At 43.7% G+C, this 25,615-nt stretch overlaps 2 protein-coding genes across 2 annotated transcripts; both read right to left on the reverse strand.

Annotated features, from left to right (window-relative positions):
- Nucleotides 1–3,354: 3,354 nt before the first annotated feature.
- On the reverse strand, nucleotides 3,355–13,494 carry LOC308169867 (NAD-dependent protein deacetylase sirtuin-3; the record flags this gene model as incomplete). Its single annotated transcript, XM_080544600.1, has 8 exons — nucleotides 13,459–13,494; nucleotides 7,371–7,599; nucleotides 6,512–6,730; nucleotides 6,098–6,330; nucleotides 4,935–5,035; nucleotides 4,675–4,836; nucleotides 4,019–4,231; nucleotides 3,355–3,534 (listed from the first exon to the last, which is right to left on the reverse strand). The coding sequence occupies exons 2-8, from the start codon at nucleotides 7,589–7,591 to the stop codon at nucleotides 3,355–3,357; spliced, it is 1,329 nt and encodes a 442-aa protein (XP_080400726.1). The 5' UTR covers nucleotides 7,592–7,599; nucleotides 13,459–13,494.
- A 2,069-nt stretch (nucleotides 13,495–15,563) lies between these two features.
- Nucleotides 15,564–24,704, reverse strand: LOC308169868 (adenylate kinase 7-like; the record flags this gene model as incomplete). The annotated part of the gene is made up of 19 exons (XM_080544601.1): nucleotides 15,564–15,599; nucleotides 15,795–15,953; nucleotides 16,342–16,559; nucleotides 16,842–17,039; nucleotides 17,206–17,271; nucleotides 17,358–17,486; nucleotides 17,773–17,875; nucleotides 18,271–18,399; nucleotides 18,822–18,968; nucleotides 19,154–19,162; nucleotides 19,422–19,499; nucleotides 19,585–19,675; nucleotides 19,777–19,865; nucleotides 19,964–20,047; nucleotides 21,423–21,533; nucleotides 21,642–21,736; nucleotides 23,862–23,976; nucleotides 24,085–24,231; nucleotides 24,618–24,704. The coding sequence occupies 19 exons, from the start codon at nucleotides 24,702–24,704 to the stop codon at nucleotides 15,564–15,566; spliced, it is 2,091 nt and encodes a 696-aa protein (XP_080400727.1).
- Between the last annotated feature and the right edge of the window lie 911 nt (nucleotides 24,705–25,615).

The raw sequence follows: 25,615 nt of genomic DNA on the forward strand, positions 1-25,615 counted from the left end.
CTGCCAGTAGGTGGCTAGGCTAGGACAGTTGAGGAACATATGGACCATATTATCTCCTTCATCTATTTGGTATCGCCAGCAGATGTTTGAATGACTCAGTCCTGCCCTATTCTTTCTCACAGGTGTCCAGTAGAGTCTGTTGAGGATTTTAGATCTGGCATCTCTCATTGGGTTTAGCATCTCCTTTACTAGTTTATTCCACTCATCATCTTCATATGTTACCCATAAATCCCTTTCCCACGCAGCTTTTAGGCCTAATGTAATGCTGTTTAAATCCATTAGTGAGGTATTTATAGATTTGACTAGTCAGATGTGGAACACCGCTAAACAATATCAGTTTAGAGTCTATAAGAGACTGGGGAGGTAAGCTGGTGTCTGTTGGCCTTGCTTTAGACAGGCAACCCCTAAGCTGAAGAAATCTCCACAAGTCTTTACTCTGTAAGTTATGAATATTTCTCAGTTCTTCGAATGTTCTTAAGGTATTGTCTCTATGATAGAGACATCCAATGTACTGGACCCCCTTAGAGTGCCACTCTCTCCAGAAGAACACCTTCCCTCCTATTTAACATTTTGGGTTATTCCATATTGAAGCTGATCTTGCCAGGTATGGAGGTAATAGTCTTGCTAGCTTCATCTTAGCCCTTTTCCCAGCCCAAATAAATTGGGTAAACATTTGATCTATAGTCTGGAATATGGTCACTAGTACATTCAGAAGTAATATGCTTAGAAGGTAGTTCAGTTTTGGAGCTATAACAATTTTTATAGCTTGGACTCTCCCCCATAATGAAATCTGTAGTTTGCCCCAGCCCTTGAGAAGGAGCTGTATCTTATTCAAGACTGGTCAGAAATTATCCAAATCCTGGGTTCAAAAGTATCCCAAAGATATTTAAAAAAAATTGGGACCCAGTGAAATTTCCAATTTTGAAAATTACTTCTGTAACAGTACGGTACTTGGGTATGGTCATCGCTTCAGATTTAGATTTAGCCCTGCCTGAAACACCACCACTAGTGTGTCCTTGAGTAAGACCTGGGAACACCACCACTAGTGTGCCTGTGAGTAAGGCCCTTAGCCCTCAGTTACTCCAGGGGGAATGTCCCTGTAATTTGTAATTGTAAATCGCTTTGGACTAAATGACTACATCTATTCTATTCTGCCCCAATATAGCCGGAAATGACTTAACCAAACCCAATATCGGGGGCACAGACCTCTGTGGGTCTGACATCAGAACCAGAATCTTCCACGAAGATCAGCATTTTGTTTTCCCGACTGCCCATTGTAAGTAAGACGTAAGAATGTCTTCAGTACTGTGCCTGTTACAGAGAATATGACTGCTCACTATAAAAATATAACATTTATATAATTCAAGCAGGCAGTAGTTACAACAACAAACATGGCATTACTGTAGAACACAAAAGCTGCCAACAAAAACATTTACAATAATCTATTCTCTCCTCTCTGCCAGGCCACATCATTACCCTGATGTGTTCTACAGTAACATGTTACTTCATTTGTGATTAAAGATTTAGTGTTAGGTCAATTGTTGAGCAATGAGAGTTACTATGTATATAGTAGAGATTCACTACAATGGAATAAATAGCTATATGCTGTGAGGAAATAGTTCACTGCACACTAGTTCACTGCACACTGACTGTTTTGCTGAACATTTTACGGTTGTGCTTATGTAGAGTATTGCTGTGGGCATGTGAACTTAAGCTTCATATAAATGTTGTAAGCAGTCGAGAAAAACTAAGTTTGACATTGTTGACTAACTCTGATCAAAGACACCACTGGGGATCCCTAGAAGGTCCTGTGGTGTTCTAGAACTGACAGTCATGACTTGTAAAATACACATTATTCCTTTGAGGAGATAAAGCATTTATTTATTTAGATTATTTGTTTGCCAGGATGATCCCAAGCCACTCCATTCACAGAACAGACAAACCCAGTAGATGTTTTTGGTTTTAATGTAAAATTGTGTCGACTTTTGTACTGGAGAACAGATGACCACTACTGCCCACACACACCCTAGCTACCAGAAATAACAGAATGAATTGAAAACTGAAAATCTGTTGACTTTTGCACAAACAATGATATGGAGTACACAAACACCGACTGCATGTTGGTCACTTGTTTTCCTCGTTTTGACCGAAATTTTTTAAATTAAGGGGAATTATTATCTTTATGTATTCTTTTTGTACATTGTTTTCTGACTTAAATTGTAACCACACTGTAAACAAAAAGGAAATGATTGTTTTTGATATGTGTGTTGTAAGGCTTCTATTTAGCAAATTATTAAAATTGCTACTACAGAACAGTCCTTTTAATCATCAACTATTTGAGCTGAAGTTGCATAAATGGACAGGACATTTTGACCTGTGTGAAGTCATGTCAGTCACATCTTAATTTTGTGACGTTAGAATTGGTTCTATCTCCATTTGGTCAACATTTTGTTTTCTACATAATCTGATCCATTAGGTGTTTATTAATGCCTGTGTGGTGTTATTTTTAAAATGTTGAAATGTTTTAGTTAGTAATTAATAAAATACAAAGGTTCCATCTCACAGAACATAATGGAATGTAAAAACGTTGACGCTCAATATCTCTGAACTACCCTGAACGGAGATAGAACCTTACATTCTAAACTAACGATTTGTACCAATCACAGTAAGAAACTGTGATGAGATGGTTTAGTGCATTTGTCAACCAATATCACATTAAGATGACAAGATGAAGACTTTCTGATTATCTTTATTATTAAATATGTTTTTGTACAATATAACAATACAGTGCTGTATGGGTATTTAAAATACAACTGGAAATGCACTTAAGTACACAGTTCAACGCACAAACCTAACAGTTGAACGCGTTAACATCTTGATTTTAGAACAACTATTACTGTATACGCTGTAGAAAAAAAAACAAGTAGAGAATGTAAAACGTTTAACGTTGAACAAGAAACTGAACTGAATCTTCCAACCAGATGAATCAACAACAGAAGCGGATGCATAGACGTGTGTGAACGAGCTCCAGAGAAAATTGTATACAGAGTCTGTGCAAGTACGCCTCTCTAAGCAAACTGCATTAAGTAACTTTCCCAGACACGCACACATACATTTGGGCCCCTTGTTGCAGAGCAGAGAGACATTTATTCAGGTTCTGGAAGGAGCCCCCCCTCCCCGCTCGGCGGCCACAGTGCCTGTGAAAACACACACAGCGGGGCACTGCACACTCGGCAGGTCACGCTTCCCATGCTAATCAACCACTGTCCTCTCAGAGCTGGCCAGCGCCCGGGTTCCTGCTCTACCCACAACACCCATTTACCCCCCCCTCCCTGCTCTACCCACAACACCCATTTACTCCTCACTGTTGTTGCTGCTGCTGATGCTGGCGGGCCCCAGGGCGCCTGGCCTGGCCTTGGGGGGCAGTCGTCCCCCTGGCTCCGAGGCCCCCCTCCTCCCCAGGCCCGTGGCTTTGGTCTGGGTGGGCTGCCCACCACTCCCTGAGGGAACACTGCTCACCAGTGTAGTAACTGTCTACAGAGATAGACACACCCAGTCAGCCATGTTTCCAAAATATCGTGACGTTAGAATAATAAGTTCTATCTCAATTTTTGTCAAAATTGAGTTTTTTACATAATCTGATCCATTAGGTGTTTATTAATGCCTGTGTGGTGTTATTTGTAAAATGTTGACATTTTGGAGTTAGTAATTCATAAAATACAAAGGTTCCATCTCACAAAACATAATGGAATGTAAAAACTTTGACGCTCAATATCTCTGAACTGCCCTAAACGGAGATAGAACCTTATAATTCTAACCTCACAATATCATGTTTGTGATACAAGGGTCACTAGGGGGAAAACAAACAACTCTTTATAACAACAACAACAAAAAACTCAGTAAAGCGAACTAGAAATAGCAACACAACACGTTTTAAAACGAGGCTACTACAGTATACATGACAATGGCCCTTTGACGGTGTACTATACTCTACGTTTAACATTAGGACTGCACATACCCCGTTCTCCTGGCTCCTCATCAGGTGTTGGATGTCAGCGTGCCAGCCGAGGGCTTCAGCGAACCTCCTGACCGTGTCGGCCAGGTCCCCCAGCTCCATGTAGTCTCCCCGCCGCAGGGGGACTCTCTCAAACGGGCCCACGGCGTCCCGGTTCAAGAGCAGCCGCGGCACGCTGGACCTCACCGTGTTCACCAGGCTGGCAAAGGGCTCGATCTGGAAGAGATCATATAGTTGTAATAATAATAATAATAATAATAATAATAATAATAATAATACATTAGACTTATATAGCGTTTTTATAGACACTCAAAGACGCTTTTCAAACTGAAAAGATCGAGTAGTAAAATAAAAAGAAACAAAAAATAGATAAAAGAAAGTATAGGGGTCTAATACATTTTTGGATTACTAAATCTAAATCTAGGTGTCTTTGTAGGACAATCTACTCTGTGTACTGCAATGACACCTAGATTTCGGGCGGAGAAGCGGCGAACAAGCAACGCCAGCGTCCTCTCTCGACCGGCATGATAATATAAGACATGATGAACTGTCTGCATAGAATTTAATTGAATAGAAGGGTTAGATTGAATGTTACTCATGCTGTCCATTAGTGTGTCATCTAGCTATCAAACGTTGTTCATCATGGAACATGGGTTCACCTGTAACGACGTGCCCATGATGATGAGTAAGTCCGCTTTAGGGAAGTCTTTGGTATTCTGGAAGTACTTCTCAGGTAGGTCCTCTCCGAAGAACACAACGTCAGGCTTGACCGTCCCTTGACAGATCGTACAGATGGGGACGGTGTCGCTCATAATAGCAACCTAAAAGAAAACAGGAGAAAGAAAATGAAAAGCTAGTCATCATAATGAGAATGAAGACATTACGTCCTATGTTGAGCAGATCTGACGGGGTAGGTTACCATGGCCTCCTGAGCCGGGAACGGAGTGTAACACAGGTGACAGGAAGCAGTGGCAAAACTCCCATGAGCCTCCACAAGCTTCTCATCCGGGATGCCACACACTGTGAGGGGGGGGGGGGGGGGGGAGAAGGACATATTACTCCTGACAATGACACCAAAATGGATTGTTAGAACTCATTTCCTGACAGTTATACTGTACATTAGATGGGCATAAGGTGATGTTCCAGATCAACTTTCAAATGACTCAATATCTATTTCTGTGAACACTCCCCCATCTACATCGACGGGATGGAGGTGGAGCGTGTTCCCAGCTTTACGTTTCTGGGGGTCCACATCTCTGAGGACCTCTCTTGGACCCTCAACTCCTCTTCTTTGGTCAAAAAGGCACAGCAGCGCCTATACTTCCTGAGGAGACTGTAGAAAGCCCAGCTGTCTCCCAGGATCCTGACCAACTTCTACCGCTGCACCATTGAGAGCATCCTCACCAACTGCATCTCAGTGTGGTACGACAACTGCACTGACTGTGTCCGACCAGAAGGCCCTGCAACGGGTGGTGAAAACCGCCCAGCGCATCGTTGGCACCAAACACCCTTCCATCGAGTCCCTCCAGGAAACCCGGTGTCGACGGAGGGCGGCAAACATCACGTCTGTTTGACCCCCTACCATCTAAGGTCATGTTCTCACATGAAAGTCCGAATCATGAGCTGGAGCAAGTGGATGAGATTGCAACATTGTTGCATAAATTATTTCTCTGATTTGCGTTCTCACAGCCCTTTATGTAAACGAAGTAACATACGCAATCGAAGCAACAGACGTGGTAGTTGATTGGTCCGAAAAATTTAAAATTGCCCGTTTCGTCCCGCTCTTATCCAGATCAACACACGTGCGCTGTTGTTTTCCTATGGACAGCCTCGAGCAGCTTTCTCACCAAAAGCGAAGCGAAGCAAAGTGATGGATGCGTCGTTTCTAACTGGAGCGAAACCACCCTTTTCAAGCGGAGCATCCGTTGGTTGTTTGCTCCGGGAGCGACTTCGAATGCGCGTTCTCACAGCTCCAAACGACGCAGAGCAAAGCAAATTTTATCCTTAACTCTGATTCCAAGTGAAGCAAATGTTCTAGTGAGAACACAGCCTAAGAGACTCAGGAAGTACAGGCCCACTCACTCTTCTCCAGGCCGTCGATGTTCTGCGTGTACATGCGGAGGAGCAGGCCCTTCTGGTGCAGCATGTGGATGAAGTAGTGGATGTAGTTGGGCCGGTGGCTCCCGGGGTACAGCTCCTTCGCTAGGGAGAAGAACGGACGCGGGTCGTTGGAGAAGTAGTCAATGTTGAAAATGGCCTCCGGGTACGGGATGTTGTACTCCTTCAGGTTGGCGTACAGCCCTGTCCCCGGGGATCTGGCGGAGGCAGGACATAGCAAATATGTTAGAAAATAGAAGAAAAAAACACTGTTATACGCACAATTTTTTTGTGAGAGAGAGAAACTGATAAAAATGTTGTAGCCCGAATAACTGACATTTTAGACCTTTTTAGGCCTTATAAATTTGATCGCTGGATTTTAGACTGGGGTAAACCCACCTGAAGTCTGGGATCCCGCTGGCGGTGCTGATCCCCGCCCCCGCCACCACCACCACGTTCCTGCAGCGGCCCAGCTTCACCAGCCGGGCCACGGAGGCCAGACTGCCCCGGGGAGACGGCTTCACTGGCAGCCCAGCGGGAGGGCTCTGTGTGGGCTGGGACCCAGACGACTGCCCCCCCCGTGTGGAGCCACCAGCGGTTCTGGAGGTTCTCCCTTTCCTGTAACAGAACCCAAAGGAATCTACCTTGACAGTCATACTTGGGCCTCCAGAATCAGAATCTTTTAAAATATTTCTAAATATGTTTAAAGTGTTAGCTTTAGCTTAACTGTGGAAGAGAAACCACGAGACGTTTCTAACATGTGTCCTTATTAAACAACCAGACCTGGAATAACCATAATCACTGACCCCCCAAAAAATATTGTTCATGATCTTAAAGACTGGCTTATTGCAGTTGTGTGAGCACTGTTTAATAATTGTTCCTTTTGCTCTGCATTTGTTATATATATGCCCTGTATCTCTTAGACTTAGATGTAGCTCATTGTTGTGATGATCTGTTGTGATGAATGTCTTATATGCTTTTAGTATTTGTTTTCTGAAAATAATATTGTATATAATGTCTAGTAGGCCTAGTTAGTTAACGAGAGCCTATTGCTATACTGCTCTGATACATTTGCTTGTATACATTTTTTTTTTTTTTTTTTTTTTTAGAGAACGGCTTAGGCTATGCCATCTGGCCACAGGGACAACAGTTGAAAAGTAGCCATTTGGCTAACACAGACTCGTTTACCAACTGGTTTATTAATGTGTACTGTCCCTGGTCAATAAATAAATAATTGAATAATAAATAATGAGATTACCTGGCTTGGGAAGCGTCCTGTCCACTCACAGTCATGAGGCTGAGGTCCTGGGCGAGGGCTGAGTCTGTCTGCTTCCCCCGCGGGGCTCCCTGGGGACCAGGCCCAGAAGCCTGGGGCTGGCCTGGGTCTGTGTGCCTGGCCTGGGTGGTCGAGCTGCGGGTGACCCGGGTGAGAGCAGGCTGGGAGGGCCTCTTCTCCCTGCTGGACCTGGACTTACTCATACCTCCACCTGTCAACGGAATAGTTAGTTACAGTCCTAATACCGGTAAATGCAATATCAAAATATCAGTCAGAAGCTATATTTCAATAGTATATTTCTATTTAATAGTCACTAGTTGACAATGTAAAGATTGATAATTAGACTACGGGGTTGTCCCGCTATGTAAAACAATTATTGTATTTTCTGTGAAATGTCACATTTTAAATCTGGTTAAAGAAAGAAAGTAGCACTTGGTGATCATCTCTTGTTTTTCTATAACTAGGCTAACTACTTATTTCACAGGTTTCACACAGCTCTTCAAACTCTGAACTCTCTCCTCCTTCTCCCACGAGCTTTCTGAACGATATTTAAAAAGCAGTTACAATAAAATCATAGTGGCAGTCCTTTTGTTCGTATCCCTTCGCCCAGTGAAAAGCTGAAATGTTTTAAAACTGTCACCTCCTTAACAAAAGGTAATGGCTGTAATATATTTAGCACCCCCCCCCCCCCCCTTCTTCAGTAGCTATGCTAATACAGTCCACACAGCTGTGGCAGCTTTACTGTTCAGGGAAAGAGGAGAGGAGGGGTAGGGGTGCAAGTTAAAAAGAGGGGTGGCAGGGGTGAAAGAGAACCCTAGATTGACTGTGTGTCAACAAACCCAGCTGGGAGAGAAAGGAGGATGCACCCTTTAAGGCCCCCTCAAACTGAGGAGAAAGGGAGGGGGGGGGGCGCACAGATAAATGATACGGAGGCGGGATTCAATAAAGAGAGAACGGAGGAGGAGAAGAGAGAGGAATGGAGGGGGGGGGTGGGTGGGTTCCAAAGCTTCTCTTAGCCTTCAAACAACTTCCATGAGGAATGAGTGAGAGTGATCAGGAAGGGGGGAGAGAGGCAAGGAGACAAAAGAGCTACAACCCATAAAACACGGCCAACACCAGAGCGTAGGGAGGAGATAAGGCCTCCTTTTCACCAGGGCACCTTATCGGCCTCGGGAGGTGAGATTGGGGGCCTCGGTGAAAGCATTTCAGATGTCAGTGCAGCAACACACAACAAGGTAATAAAGACATTTAGGCTACTGAGGACAGGGGAAGAGGTGACTCCCCTACAAGCCCGCAATGGAATATTCTAGAAGAAGAAAATAGTCTACTCAGAAAGAAGGCAGAGGTCGCTGCGAATATATCTGACGGGAGTTACTTTTATCCAAGACGTTTCACGTTTTTTTTAAACATCTACTCCTCCTGAAAGGCTGAAGGCTCTCATGCAGGTTCCTGCAGTACTATTAAAAACTGCAGGGGGTGGGGAGGTCATGCCTTTGTCTCTGGTACCCCCAGAAAGCCACTGCTGAGTACAGGCAATAAATCACTGGATTGGTTATTAAGTTCTAGCTGGCACAGATGGTGAAGGGTAGTCAGGGTTCAAATCCCCCTGACATGATCAAGCCTTCAAAGAGACATCAGAGAGTACGGTTTGAAACAGCCATCCCCATCTGAGAAAATAGCAGCAAGGACAGCAGCGAGAACGTATTCTGGATGTTGTTTGAAGATTTTGTGCTACGTTAGCCTGTGTGAAGGATAGGCAGGGCATACCAACAAGTCATTTGGGTGACGTACTTGAGACAATGAATTACAGTCAGTGTGCTTCCTTGGAGTGTCCCACGCATAGCCTAGTGAACAGAGATCTAGATTAATTACAAACATAACTCACTCCAACACATTCATGACACAGCGCCCGATAGCTGATCTGTTTGATATTGCTTTAGAGGAGGACCAGGATAAATCGTTACTTATAAAATATGGTAATCAGCTTACATGATCAATATTGTGACAGTATGAGGTTGGCTTTGCTTGCCACTTAAGCTGCCTACAGTAGGAATCCCCCAAAAATGACCAACACTGAAGACAATACCATTGAGCCTACTTTCAGGGTTCCTACAAGTTTCAACAAGTCACATTTAAGACCTTTTTAGACTCTTTGAATATAACTTTAGACCTATTCGCGACACCATATGATAGCTTTTTGTCATCCTCGAGGTGATGAAATTAGGCATTTCACTGCCATACAAACAAAAAAGGAAGCGAATTGGCATTTTCTTGGTTCCAGCTTGATTCATTTCCGCGTAAATAGATGTGGTCGGACTGATTTCCTTGCAGGATCTCATTTCTAAGACCTAGCACCTCATTTTTAGACCAAATAGCTGAGACCTTTTTAAGCCTTATGAATTGAATTGCTGGATTTTAGACTTTAAGGCCTTTTAAGACCAGCGCGGGAACCCTGTACTTTGAAATAACCTTGTGATAAAGGCAACAGCAGAGCACGAAACAAAGCTAAGGTGGGACATGAAGGGTAAGTCCAACTGACGCATGCTGGAAAGGTCAGCCCTACACCAACCTCTATTGTGACGGAGAGGGGGGAAAGTTGTCTTCTGCTAAAGAGAGACTTAACTAGCTTGAACATGGAGGCTTAACTCCAAAGGGGAGGGCAAAAACCAACATGGTCGCCGGGGTTTGAGGAAACCATGGTGAGGAGGGTAGCAACGGGCTGTCAGTACTGGAATGAGCTGCCTGACAGGAGCAGTGCTAGGGGGAATACACTAGCAAGGAGGGCAAATCTTCCTTCACCCTTTTGACTAATTGACGATAATTAGTTTAGCGAGGGTCTGACTGGCAGCCCAAGGGTCTGACTGGTCCAATTCACTGTAAATCATCTAACTATCCATAACGCCTCTGAATATGAATGTATGTTCATACAAGTCCCATACACACAAAAGCTGGTAGGCTACGCCGTGTTGTTAAAAGGTACGGACGCTTTGATGCTCTGAAAATGGGCTTGGCTACAATGGGCGAGGGGTTTCTTTCTTATTAAACTCTTCTTATATATAATTATGCTACTTGTTGCTGCTCTGATCCTATGATTGTTCTTTAATGACGAATAAATCCCTGTATAAATGACAAAAGGTTTAGAGAGGATTTGAGGGCCCTCCCCTCGGCTGGCCTTTCAGAGCCGCTGCTCTCCCACCTCTCCCCAGTAGAAAGCTCAGCCCAATCCGCTCCCCAGTGCCCTGCCTCAGCACCCAGACCACCAGGGGTGAAGCCCCTCATATGGGGGTTACAGTAATCTAATTAGAGCTGTCCCACAACGCTGGGCACCGCCTCAGTGCTCACCCTCAACCCCCCCCCCCCCCCCCCCCCCAAAAAAAAAAACCGCCAGCTCTAATCCTTTTACAACTCAGAGAGAGAGAGAGACCAAAACATCTCCTACAGCCAGAATCCCACCAGTCACAGAGCTACTCCAGGCATCGGCCCCGCAGCACAGCCAGACATCCTAGTCACAAAGTTGATGTTATTTGGAGAAGAAGAAAAAAAAAAAAAAAGATGTGCCCCATGGATCAAGGCCAAAGTAGAAGCTGAACAAGAGGGTTTACTATGGGACTGTGATGTGTCTTTAACAGGCTACAGCTGCTTAGAGAGGAGCAGAGCCCTGGTGTGTTTTAACTGCTACTCACTCAGCCTGCTAATAAACCACGGCCACAATCAGACGTAAAAAGAAAAGGCTGTAAAAGGGATGAAAATAGCCCCATTTAACCCTCTGCTTGCTGCCAAACTGTTTCTCCCCCGGCCCCTATCTAGGGCTTTACAGAAAAGTGTGTTTGATCTCTACTGCCACCCTACGCACGGAGCGAAATTGGCTGGGGGTGGTCACCATGGAGACCACTTCAACACTTTGAGAGGCGAAAAGGTTTGTTCACTTTCCCCTCCCGTCCGCTAATGACATATCACTTAGTGTTTCATCTTTGTTGGATCCTCAGTTTACACAAAACAACTAATTTGTGTAAGGTGTATTGTGTGTGCAGAGCGAGGGGAGGGTGGGAGGTAGAGAGTCTGGTTGCCTAGTCGTGTGATTTCCAAGTCAACACAAATGACTGCAACTAATGACTCTTGTCCAATTACTTTCTAATGAAGTACCATCAGCATGATTTTTTTTTCCTTTGTTGTTAAAGAAAAAAAAAAAACACTGTAAAAGTAAAGCCACTTAACAACAACAATAAACTAGCCTAAATATTAAGTTAACCAAAATAAAAAAAATGAGCAATCAAGTGATGACATTTCAGAGATTAGTTTAGATGCTTCACCTGTTGATGCACTGAATATGGCCCTCGACTCTCTGGGTAAAGTCACTCATCATCCACGACTAACATCAAAGCCTGTAATACTTTGCCTACTTTGTTTTGATAACATTGTTACTATAGAGACACACTGTACAGCAGTGGGGACAATTGGAGGCTTCACTGACAACATGGCTACACTGACATCTGTTGACTTCAGAGGATATTACAGGAGAAAAGACAACATTGGGTTGGGGCATGAACTTCTATCTGAAAGATAAAGGATGTACATGATGAGGAGACAATGTTGAAACTCTGAATAAAGCAGCTGGCTTACGAAGCATTGGTTGAATAAATGAATTGCATTGGAGCAAGAGTGTTCTGCTTTGTTTCTTTCTGTGTTTCACCAAAACAAAGGTTTGCATTTTCTTGTTTTTTGAAAGAAGACTTCTATTATAATCAGGATAACCCTGTTTATACAACAGTTAGTTCCGACCAAGTAATTTGATTGGACAAGAGGCATTCCATGAGTGCTGATATACAGTATAACAGCACTGGGACCTTTAACTATATGTATCACTCCGCCACACAGATGTTCTACTAAATGACCGTTAATTAGACTACATGTTTGCGTTCAGATTACTAGGCAACAGTCCATTTGAAGTTCAGTTGCGGAACTATTTTTTATGATTAAATAAACAAAAAATCATAATCTGTTGTCGCTTATTACTGTTAACTAATAAATGGCGCTGTAGAACTGTTGTATAAAAGCAATATCACACTCGAGGTCGTGCTGTTATACTGAATATCAGCACGGCTGTGATTGTCTTCCTACTCGGCCTGCGGCCTTGTACCTACGACCCAATCACAGCCCTGCTGATATTCAGTATAACAGCACTCCCTCTCGTGTGATATTGCTTAAATGAACCTCAATGGAGAGCAACCCAGGTTCTGGGCTGGACGGTCATATTGGTGCCGTGGCTGAGGGTCTCTCTGCAAACGGAAGGAGGTCAAAAGGGGTGAACAGAGTTGGTTTGGTGAACCACACTCATGATGAGTAGCCTAGCCTTGCTTGATACCTTCAAGTTTCTGTTATATTATCCTACTGTCTGGGATACACTGGGATACAGTGTAGGAAAAAAACATTGTCATTTTTACTTGCAAGCTCTCCTCTTCAAAAACCCATGATACTCACATGAGTCGAATGTCTCTAAGCTTATGATCAAGCTGATGTCTAAGGTTTATCTCAGCAGGCTAACACAGTCTAGTAACATGCAGAGTAGACAACCTGGGTTGGAGCCCCATATGCCACAGCATTCACACACTCAGATCATCTCCAGGTTCTGGTTTCATATTGACCCCAGGACTCAGGTCCTAGCTATTCATGTGATTCCAATTGTCATAAAATGTCAAGTTCGATTCCATATCAAATCCTCTTCTTTGTAACAACAATCATTGTTGATCAATTTCGATGATCTGTCAATGTCAAACCCTTCAACTATTCTAGCACAAGATTACATTTCATCCGTGCACCAAACATGCATTTTACTCAAAACTGAACAGGTGCATAGCTGGATTTTTTTGGTTTGATACCAATTCTAAGCTTATGTTGTGCTGTAACAACTTGTATCAGATCATTCTGAATTGTACATGATTTGTATCCAACCAATAATAGACTATACAGTTCTAATCTACACGGGCGAGATTAGACCTGTAAAACACTAGCTAATGCACAAGTTACCAGATTTGAGCAAAACTCAAACTGATCAGATGACATGTCAAATTACCTGAGGGTCTTTCCTGAAGGCGGAACTTCTTAGAGCTGATGGGACAGGCTGCGAGGGGGGGGCAGCGATGCTGTTATGCCACTGATTAGGTTCTACATCAACACATGGGATTGAGACGCGAACATCACTACTTCTTTCTCGGCCGGAGCGACGTTCAGCTGTTTGATGAAGGGCATATGATTAGATATGTTTAGATATGTTTAGATTTGCTGTGTTTCTCGGGTCTCAAACAGCATCTGTCGCAGGCAGTGTTTGTGGAGAAGGAAGTGCGTCATTTCCAGCTTCAGTGCGGGAAAGTTCCTTTGTACGGCTTTGACGGGACATGGGTCAACGGCATGCAAAGTGCGATGTCTGTGTTTGTACATTCAAAGATAGAAAACCCGTCATCTGGAAAGCAGGACAATGCATGCAATCATTCAACCTGTATGAAAATTGCTAAAATATGATATAGAATATATTAAGGTGACCAGATTTCTCAGATGCAAATTATATCCACCATCCACTTCTCTCATGAGACTTCAAACATCTCAAGAAGAGACCGAGAAAATGTCATATTATGAAATGACCTAATGAACGTGAACTTGCTCATATCACTTACGTAATTGTTTTATGTTCATTTAGTAATAAATGGACATTCAGTGCTGTGGTGATATCTGCAGCAGGCTATGCTTATCCAGAACACTAGGATGGCATAAGCACAGTCTTATTTTTAAGACGTGGGTTCGAATCCCGCTTCTGACATAGGCCTACAGTTTTTACTGCATTGCTTGTACTCTGCAATAAATTGAATCTAATCTAACAATGTTTGTTTAAAATGATGGTGTAGGCTAATGTATTAGAGAACTGACATACATAACTACAAGTTTGAAGCCTTTCTGACTAGTAAATGATGTTCAGGACCCTGGATTTGGCATAGATTATTATGTTGTATGATTACTGATGGATAGATGATTCACTTACTTAGACAGATGTATTTATTGTAAATCGATTTGCATGAAGGCTTCTGTTAAATGTCAAGAAAATAAACATTAAATTAAAATCAACCCTTATCACCTGGGGCAAGGATCGAATCAGCAACCGTCTGATTGCAAGCTGGCTGCCGTAACCCTGGGCCTATGCCAAACAGACCATGTTAGTATTGCTGAATCAAGCTGATACACATACCTATCTTTTTACACCATATTATCTATTTATCTATCTATCATGCTCTATCTATTTACCTGATATATCTAGCACACTATCAAACTATCTATCAAAATATCAAATTATCTATCTACAGTATCTCGTAAAAGGTGGGAACTAATATTTCCAAAAAGACACTTGACGGGAACTGTCGTTCGGGATTCGTGGAATAGGGCCCAGGTTGAATGATGATGTGCATTCATCAGAGGAACGCATCCGGTTATTCTGCCCTCCTGTCATGTCCCTGCCCCTTTTTGGGTGGTAGAAGTGGGAGAAGTTTGACTGGCGGTCAATGCAAATTTGTGGTCTTTGCTACTTTAATACCATAAAAAGAAAACAGTATTGTTTTTTAGCTATTAGGAGCCCAAATCCAATGGCCAGTCAGGCAAACAATTATATAGTGTCGTTGCTGATCAATGATCGACATCGTTATATAGAAAGAAATTATGAAATAAGGGTTGATTCATCAGAGCAGTCATACGTCATCTCCCTGTCATCAGGGATTTGTAGTTCTTCATTTGACTTGCCGTGTAAATCCCTAGATGAGGTCATACCTCGAGGGTGACTGTAAGACATTTGGATTCCCCCACTGAATACCAGGATTTGAATCCCACTTGTGATGTGTGTGTGTGTGTGTGTGTGTGTGTGTGTGTGTGTGTGTGTGTGTGTGTGTGTGTGCCAGGATGTGTGTGCGAGGGCTTGAACCATGAGGACAGTCCATCTTTGATGTAATCTCTTCGATTACTCTCTTTATTGCAAGTAACTCAAGAGTGCAAACTGATTCATACATTTGATATGGATAATTGAGAAAATATAAATATTGTTTATTAGGACTATTGTAAAAGCTTCATCATCTCATCTCAATACTGTCATGACAACAGACCATGTCTGTCAGACTGAGCAGATGTTCAGATGCCACATCTCTAATCTTGTGAATTGTTCCGGAGAAGAAATTCCGCCTGGACAAAAAAAGAATAAAATGAACACAAACAAACAGTAGTATTGAGAAATATGTAGGACTCAAAACTTGTTATCGATTAAAACATGCAAATATAATACTGTACTTTATCTGTTTATCCAACCACAATTCCTTTTTATTTGATCTTGAAAACCAACATCTAAAATGAGCATTACCACATAAAAGTAAACATTACCAGAAAATCAACTGGGTCCTCTGGTTTGACTCTGTTGCATTCAGTCATGCCCTCGACCAGACTGGGCATGACGAACCTCATCAGGTAGTTCCTTAGGGGGAAGGAGCGCGCCTCCAGCAGCTCATGTTCCTGCTTTTTCACCTCTGTCACCTGCCTATTCTGTAGACACACACACAGCAAAACTCATGGCTTGTTCTAAACACACACACACACACACACACACATACACACACACACACACACACACACACACACACCATACACACACACACACACACACACACACACACACACACACAGACACAGACTAGGGGAGGGTGGGTGGTGGAGGTAAATCATTGCAATGATTGGGTGAATCAAGTAAACATTTAAATAACAGCAGTTTTTTTGTGTGCTTCCCTTCTGTACTCAGTGTTCACAGACAGACTAACTCCCACTTATTCCTTTTAAGTTTTGGGAACACAAGCAGGGTAGAATCAAGGGGAAGGAACTGGAACTATGGAACGTGGCCCTAGTGAGCTGCATGAGTGAACCTATCCCATCTTACCCACTCCTCCAGCTGAGCAGCCATTTTAGCAGCCATTGCTGCCTCTCTGCGCTTCCTCTCCGCCTTTTCCTGCACCGGCCTCAGCTGTCTCTCTTCCGCTGCCCTCTCCTGCTCAACCCTCTCCTCTGGTGTGGGGCCGTAGTTCCTGGGCGGCCCTACCACCTGCACGATGTTCTCAATCACAGTGGTGTATTCAGGGTCGTCTGCACAACTGACTTCTAGATGACAGAGATAAAAAATAAAAATAAATTGTCAAAAGTAAATCATGATGCAATGATGACCGGAGACCCGTTCTCAATCTCAGTTACTATTTACTACAATCAAGATGCTCTATGTACGTATATTACACACACATGCACGCACACACACACACACACGCACCCACAAATATATATATAATCTACAATTTCAATAAATCAAGGTTGTTGTTAAATGTTAATTGCTCATCTATAGCATAATTCACCCTTATTGGAAGAGAATAGCATCTATTCTAACATTACCAAGGTGCTCTGGGTGAATCTCCAGCTCATCAAAGTAGTTCAGGACTGTCTCGTCCTCCACGTTGGCCTGTCTGTACTCCGCCAGGCGATGGAGGAACTCATCTTGAGTGTAGCGCATTTTCTCCGCCACATTCTCTGGCAGGTTCTGTACTCGCTCCTTCAGAAATGCATCTGATGCCTCGAGGGAGAAAATGAACTCTGCAAAACATAATACGAATATCAATGATCTACTGTAGTTACACTACTATACTATGCAAGTGTGTGCATTAAAGTTACATTGACCTGTTTCTGCACTTAGCCTGCACTTATCAAATGATGCTCAAGAGAGTTAGTAATTAAAAGGGTGAACATAATATTTACTGGCCTGGAATGATCTTCTTGTTGTACATCAGCATTTTGGACCTGGGATTATCCACCTTCATGTCTCCATCTGAAAAACATCCATTATTTAATAGGCAAAGCAGGATGGCAACAGTGTAAGATTGGAAATGACTCACATTTCAAAGGGATGTTTACCAAAGAAAAGCTCCTTGGCCTGGTCGTAGGACTTGGGGTAGCCATCGAAAACAAAGCCCTGGTTTCTGCACGGTTTTGAATTCAGCTTCTCACGCATGATCCGATAAACATACCTGTCTTCCAGTCGACCTATAGGAATGACGATGATGATGATGATGCTGATGAACCACTGACCCCTGTGACTACTTCATTCATGTATGAAAATACAAAACTAAACCTTCTAAAATAGTTTGTGATCAAACAAATGATAATGTTTTATCCCCCCCCAAAATCCATATCTAAATCCAATTAGATACCTTTGGAACAACCTATTGCATAATTGTGCATGTTTCCCCTAATATCAATAACAACAATATCTTGATAGGAACATTTGTGCAGCGGTTTTCCTATACAAAACCTTTCAAAATGTAAGTACCTCCATTTCGCTCCATGCTCTCCTTGAAAGCTTCAAGTTGTTCCTGAGCGTTGACCGCTGAGTCTTCCCTGTCACTGCCCTGGTCCCCGTTAACCACCTCTTCCTGGAATTTATGAACAACTGAAATCAGTTCCCTCCAAAAATAATTCAATAATTTCCAGCAACGTGCTTGTTTGAAACAATAATTACTGCAAATCTATAGTAATACCAGAAAATATAATATGAATGGGTAATTTATGCTCAACTACCACAAGAATGGGTGACTTCCATTTCTAACTGAGTAAGTGAAGGGAGAAGACATTGGACAGTGTCCTCTCTTCGTGTCCTTCACTCTCTTCCTTCTCAAAAAGAATTGGATGAAAATATCTAAGGGGAGGAACTTAGATCTTCCCTTCGAATGTGTTTTGACTAGGAAGCGAGTGGAGGACGGAAGTGAGGACACAAGGAATCAAGTTTGTAACAATTGAGAAAGGGCAAACGCCTTTAGCTTCCACTGACCAGCTGTGCTATTCTCTCATCAATAGAGTCTTTGAGCTTGATGTGGTGCAGCTTGTAATGTTTACAGAGGTGTGCTGCCACGGTGCTTTTCCCCACAGCCGGAGGACCCATCAGACAGATTCTTATTGGCTAGGGAAGCAAAAGAGCACATCAATGATGTCAGAGATATCAGATATGTATATGGATACATTACATAACATGGACTGCACTTATATAGCACCTTTATCCAAAGCGCTTTACAACGGCCTCTCATTCACCCATTCACACAGACATTCACACACCAATGGCGGCCAAGCTACCATGCAAGGCGCCGGCCCCGCTCAGTGGGAGCAATTTGGGGTTCAGTGTCTTGCCCAAGGACACTTCGACATGTGGCCAGTCGGGGCTCGAACCGCCAATCTGCCAACCTTGCGATCAGTAGATGGTAGCTCTACCTCCTGAGCCACAGCCGCCCCAACATAACTACACTATATTTTCAATACACACTGTTTTATTTACAGTACTATTCCGTGCATAGATTCTCTTGGTTACAGCTCTAGCTGGACACTCACAAGTAACCGTCTAACGAGTTTGTATTCTTCTACCACACGGTTGATGTTGTCCACCATCCCAGACTCAGACACCCAGGTGAGGTTGAGGTTCTCCTTCAGGTAGACAGCCTCTATCCGTAGGTTGACGCCGAGGTAGTCCAGATCCCCCTGCTGGAAAAGTATGACAAGAATTCTATGTTGCCCCACGTTTGATCTTGACCTCAAGTTTGTCAGGATTTACTTATACAGTAAGTGGAAAGGCAATTGCCAACCAAATGCTTCCACGGGTACACTGTACATTTGATTTGTAACCACTTTTCATTTGTACAATCTCAAAGTGCACTAAACAGTACTTGAGTGCACTAAAAACACAAACACAAACAAACAAACAAAGAGTACTACAGGGGGGTATTCCATCAACGTAACTAAAGGAAAATCCAGGCTTATATTAAGTACCGCGAGACTTTAGATTAAAAATAATAATAATAATCTTGCGGGATTTATTAAAATAAGACAGAATTGTCTTTTAGCGACGTTGATGGAATACCCCCCAGGAACCCCTGTCTGAAGAGTTGTTAGGCTTGATTTGAAGGAGGAGTGAGAGTGTCTGGGGATACCTACTGGCAATGCCCTAGTGAGGTACGGCTCCTCTGAAGGGACATTCATAGTTTTGCCCGGACCCAGCACAACGCTTACTGCCTAGGGAAAGAGGAGTGTCAGAGAAAAAACTAATCTGTACGTTGAAAGAAAAGTCCAATAATTAATACGATGAATGGCCTATTACCTTCACCATATCTCCAAAGGTGTTCTTGGAATCATCCACAGCAATGAAATAATGTGTCTTGGGCTTATTGTCAATGATGTTCTGAACCACCCTTGAGAGGCAGATATAGTGTAGCTTAAGCATTTTTCACCAAAATACCCTTCAATAATCAGTAAACAAATATCAAGATCATGGAAAATGGACACTACAAACCCTGCAAGGTCGCTGACATGAATGGTAGGAATAACGTTTGTGCCTGTCATGTTAACAGGAAGCCTAGGGAACTCTCCCAGCCAAGATGCCTTGAGGAGAAAAGCAAGATAAAGAGTGTGAACAAACGACCATAATATAGCTGCCTTGATTCAGTGATTAGATAGAACAGTTATTAGTTCAGAATTACTTTGAAAAAGTAGTGGAAGAGGTTTTCTCCCATTCCGTACTGAAGACCTGCGACCACAACATAACTGGACAGCTTGGACTTTTTCTGAAAGGTGAAAACAGTGATTAACATTATTTTCACATCATTATTCATAAAAAAAAAAAAAAAAAAAAATAATGAAAATAAATAAATAATATATATTGTGGCATCCCTCTCACTGTCACTCATGAGCCGGGGCGTCAGGACCAGGGAGAGCGTCCACAACCCCCAGACAGAGCTGCTGGAGAGAGAGCTATCTGTCTCGCATCCGCCAATCAACAAGGCACCAACGAGGCTCATTAAGCGCATGCGAGGCAGCTGTGCCCGGACTGGCCACCCCACATAAAGGAGGAACACAACCCATGGAAGGGAGGGAGGGAGGGAGAGAGAGAGAGAGAGAGAGAGAGAGAGAGAGAGAGAGAGAGAGAGAGAGAGAGAGAGCGAGAGCGAGAGCTACGTCCATGATAGACACGACCAGGACGGGGGAGAGCTGTACTTCCGGCGTGTTCTTTTACCTGTTAGAGTAACGGGTGTCGCGTATGTAACTGACCAGTGAGCAGAGAGGGAGGGACAGAACGTACCCCCCAGAGCCACGGCGCCAACACCAAGGTCTGACGAGACGAACCCGCTGACCAGAGCCCCGAGAGGGAGGGACGGGATACGCCCTGCCACAGCGCAGGAGCCAGGATCCGACCCGACAGACCAGAGCCCCGAGAGGGAGGGACGGACTACCCCTACCCCTACCCCAGACCCCAGACCTCAGACCCGGTGCCAGGACCAACAGACCGGGAACCCAGAGCGAGACCCGACGGACCAGAGCGCCGAGAGTCGCCTACGGCGCCAGCCTTTTAAAGTGAGAGATATAGTAACGGCTGTCCTTTTTCGATCAGACCGACGAGAGCAGAGCAGAGAGCCCGGGAGAGGCGAGCTGGAGAGACTGAGGTACGGAGTACCCGCCGGAGACCAGTTGAACTATAGTCCTTCCAGCGAGAGGTACGGAGTACCCCCCGGACTCCGAGACCAGTTGAACTATAGTCCTTCCAGCAAGAAGTACGGAGTACCCCCCGGATTGCGGATAGCGAGTATCAGCGGGGCAGCCGGCGAGTACCCCCGGAGTACCCCCGGACTACGGAGAGCGAAGCAGACCGCCGCCTAATAACCCCAGGCCAGCCAGCCCGCCCTGACTCCGGTGGAGGGATCTTCAGTTTGACCTTTTTGTGTCGAACATTACGGCGGAGCCGTCCTTTTGAGTGGCCGGGGCCCACCGTCCTTTTAAGTTAGGAATGAAAATGCAGAGATGGCTAAATAAACCTACTGTCTCCTCGTCTGTCTAGCTCGTGTGTGCAAATTCCCCAGGTCCTAGTGAGAGGGATGCCACAAAATATATATATAATATATCGTTGTTGTTGTTGTCATTTTCTCAGCCCCAGTCCACACTTACAGTTTTACCCAGTTTAAGCACCAGTTTCTCTGCGTTGCTGTGCTCCTTGAAGTTAGGATGTGGTCTTTTCCTGCTGTAGTCATCCTTTGTCAGAGGAATCTCAATGTCCTCCTGAGGACAGAAAGCAGACGGTGTCAGGTCGGCCTAATTCATCAACGTACAGAAATTAACAAGTGAATGGACACAGGAATTGCAGTGTTGACTTCAGGAGAGACTTACGGGATCAGCCGGCTTGGTCAGCGCCCAGGTCATCACAGAGGACAACAAGATGAACATCTTCGGAGACACAAAGCTCTCAATCTCAGAGTGAAGAGCTACAGTATTTGGTGTCATAAAGAGATAAACTCCTTTCATTATTTGCACATGTATGTAGCCTATTACCCAATAGTTGTAGGTGCAGAACCATTCTGCAAAGTATTATGGTTCAGATTCTTCCAAAAGCACCATATTTGGCCCAGATATTCCCCATACCATACTAACTTTATAAAATGTTGACATGCGCCAAGATGGGCGCCTGACGGAGCGGCCATATTGGCAAAATCCAATATGGCTGCCACTCCAAAAAACGATTATGGCTAGAATCATAAATAATGCAGGCAAGCAGGCACAGTGTGAGGGAATCCAAGAAGCTGAGGGCAGAAAGAAATGTAGGTCAGCAGAGTCAACAGATCCAGGGGTTGTCTGAAACTAGGTGTATGAAAGAAAGAAATAACAATGTGAGAGTTATAGAGGCTACAGAGAGCAGCTTTACCATGCTGAGGGTGGAGCAGGTCAGGCAGGGTCAGGAGAGGTGCAGGGCAGAGGCGGAGGGCAGGTGGAGGCTGGAGTTACTGGCTATCGTCGCTGTTATTAAGGCACCCGCCTTCACATTTGCAGAGGACTGTGCATCTGACACCGGTACTGTTGCATTTGCACCTTCCCGTGCATGCCTTGAGCGCAACAGCGCTCGCTGGACGTGCTGGAACAGTGCGGCTTGGGTAGGTGGGAGGCTTTACCTTGGGTAGGTGGGAGGCTTTACCTTGGGTAGGTGGGAGGCTTTACCTTGGGTAGGTGGGAGGCTTTACCTTGGGTAACCTTCCAGCGACCTGCTTCCAGTGGTGAAGAGGCGATGTCTGGCCTCATTGACACCAGCTGCACCACACCCCTTCCTGTACATCAGTATGACGAAGCGTTCGATGGTCTGCATGTGCCCAGACTCGAGACTGAAGAGGTCAGGGGTAAGCATGAGAGCCACTAGTGTGTCGGTGAGGTCCGGTATGCTTGTCCAGACTGCCCAAGCTGTCTTCTGGCCACATCCAAGACAATGTACATCCTACCCAGAGCTCCGATAGGCCGAGGTTCTCAAAAATCCGGACTGACAAAACGACGACATTGCTGTCTACTGTGCGAACATAGGCTGTTGTATGACCCTGCTCTGCCACATGTGCCAGATGCAGGAGGATCCTGGTGTCTGCCTCTATGGTTGCATAGTCAGAAGGAGCTTTCCACCCATGTCATTCTTGGAGATCTGTGTGCCGATGAATGAGAAGAGCTCCTTTTTGTTCTCCTTGTTTTTCAGGAAGCTGCTGTTCCATTCATGCTTATGGATTGGAGTACTGCCATTGCCGACTTTTGTCCGTGGGCCATTCCCACGTCGTTGCTGTGTAAAAGCTTTGAGGTTATTGTCCTCTGGGTAATTATCCCATACAGCATTGATGTGTTGGGTACTATCTGTCATTTAGAAAACAGTAACTAACGCTACTTTAGAAGTGCATCAGTTAGCTTGTTAGCTGGCAAGCAGGCTTAAGTTTGCTCAGAGAGATAACATTAGCCAGTAATCTCTGAGCTAGCTAGCTGATCATCTCTGAGCTAGCTAGCTAGCTTGTGAACAACATCAGCTAACATTCTTTGACCGTATTCATACCATAGAACTATAACCAGACATCAATTTGACTATGTTCTCTATCAGAACATTCAAGCACATTGCTAACATTACTTCCAACTTGCCTGTGTTTTTAATGTGCACCATGACTCACCAGTTCTTCTCCTTGTTTTAGTGGTGGATTCATTTACCAAAGATACATGCTGTTACTGTTTCTCCCGGTTTGTCCCTTCCCCTGTCTCTAGGGAGATCTAACATTATAAGGCAAAACATTATTTCCCAAAATAATAATTATGATTCATAATTAATTAATTATGATTCTAGCCCTTTTAAGTTTTTTGATAGCAGCCATATTGGATTTTGCCAATATGGCAGCCCCATGGGGCGCCCATCAAAAATGGGTAAAAACAAGTATGGTACGTATGGAGTGACAACATCTGGGCCAAATTTGGTGCTTTTGGAAGAATCTGAACCAAACATCCCTTATAATGCCCTAAGACCCCCCACTATTTAGAGTAGTATTACTACTAGTAATTGTCCCAAAAGTGTGTGGGGATTTCAAACAAAGTGATCCATACCTGAAATTGCCCAAGTTGCCTCCTCAATGTGCTCCGGCGTTGCCTTTTCTGATAGATTATACACCACTACATCACACTCCAACAGGCGTCTGAACAGCAGATCTCGATTTGATGACTGCAAATGACAAAAGTCAAAGTGAGTGAGCGAGTGGGTCTAACTTGAAACTTGATTTTCTAAACCCACCCAATTATGTTATTATGAGCTGAAGAAGTGCATACTCACTGAATACTGTTCCAGTGCAAAACTGGCTTTTCTTCCCTCGTTGGCAGCGGTTCCAACCATTGTAAAAGTCCCATCCTGAAGTGAGGAGGTCTCCTCCTCTGCCTCGGCCTCCTCCAGGGAAGCTCCAGGGATGCAGGTGGACAGAAACTGTTTGGGGAACAGTGTGAATAAAACACATCGTGACATTAGAATGATAAGGTTCTATCTCCGTTTAGAATGATAAGGTTCTATCTCCGTTTAGAATGATAAGGTTCTATCTCCGTTTAGGGTAGTTCAGAGATATTGAGCGTCAACGTTTTTACATTCCATTATGTTCTGTGAGATGGAACCTTTGTATTTTATGAATTACTAACTCAAAAATGTCAACATTTTAAAAATAACACCACACAGGCATTAATAAACACCTAATGGATCAGATTATGTAAAAAAACTCAATTTTGACAAAAATGGAGATAGAACCTTATAATTCTAAAGTCACGACATAGTAGCGCCAATTTAAGTGTAACTTAAGGTTAAATCATGAACTAGTTTACCTTGGCGATGTGTTTGGACGAATACGTGTCAATGTTGTTGATGAAAACACGCTTAGTTCGGTGAACTTCTGTCTTTTCTCCGGCCATGTTCCCGTTGCTTGACGCTTGTGGTTGCTAGGGTCTCCTCTCAGCCCCTCGCGGCTACGGCGTCATTCCAACATTCCAACACGTAGTAACGTAGTAACGTAGTAACGTAAGCAACGCTACACAATCTACATCTACAACATTTGTTTATTTTCAATTAATTATTTTATATTTGGATGGTATTCTCATTCTCTCTCGAGACAATATTACAAAACAGCTTTTAGCCCATGGAGGTAAAAAAAAAAAATTTAGACAGAAATGTCAAATTGTAATCCATTCAACTTGTCTGTCAAATTAAAGTGGTGCACTCAATTCATAACGTTGAATTTGCTCAACTAGTAAAAAAAAAAAAAACGGAACACAGAATCCAATGATGCCCTCTCTGTCGATTCAAATAATCAACAAGCTGAAGTGTTGATCATTCATGGTCCAAAGGCGCCATCTAGTGGTAGAATGGAAGAACGTGTGCAATGTTTCTTACTGCAAAAGTTAATTGTAATCAGTTGCGTTGAATGAATTCCATTATGTAACCTACACGATGTACACTCATACAGGAAGAGGTACATTATTAGACCATGATAATAGAAATACTTCTTTCTTTACTTGCTAGAACAACGCCTTCCTCTTGGCATTTCACGAGAATCCAATCTTTCAGTCAGCCCTGATGTAATGAGTATGACACATCTGTAACATCTCAATGCTGACTGTCAAAGACCCATATTATTTCACACTGTTGCAAGGGAGGTAAACACATCAATAGTAGTAGGCTTACAGGGGGGGTATTCCATCAACATCGCTAAAGGAAAATCTAGGCTTATTTCAATAAGTCTCGCGAGATTTATCGAAACAAGCCTAGATTTTCCTTTAGCGACATTGATGGAATACCCCCCAGCCACTGTACAAACAGGTCAATA

The sequence above is a fragment of the Nansenia antarctica genome (assembly GCF_963989245.1).
Source record: "Nansenia antarctica genome assembly, chromosome: 14".
Classification (NCBI taxonomy): domain Eukaryota; kingdom Metazoa; phylum Chordata; class Actinopteri; order Argentiniformes; family Microstomatidae; genus Nansenia; species Nansenia antarctica.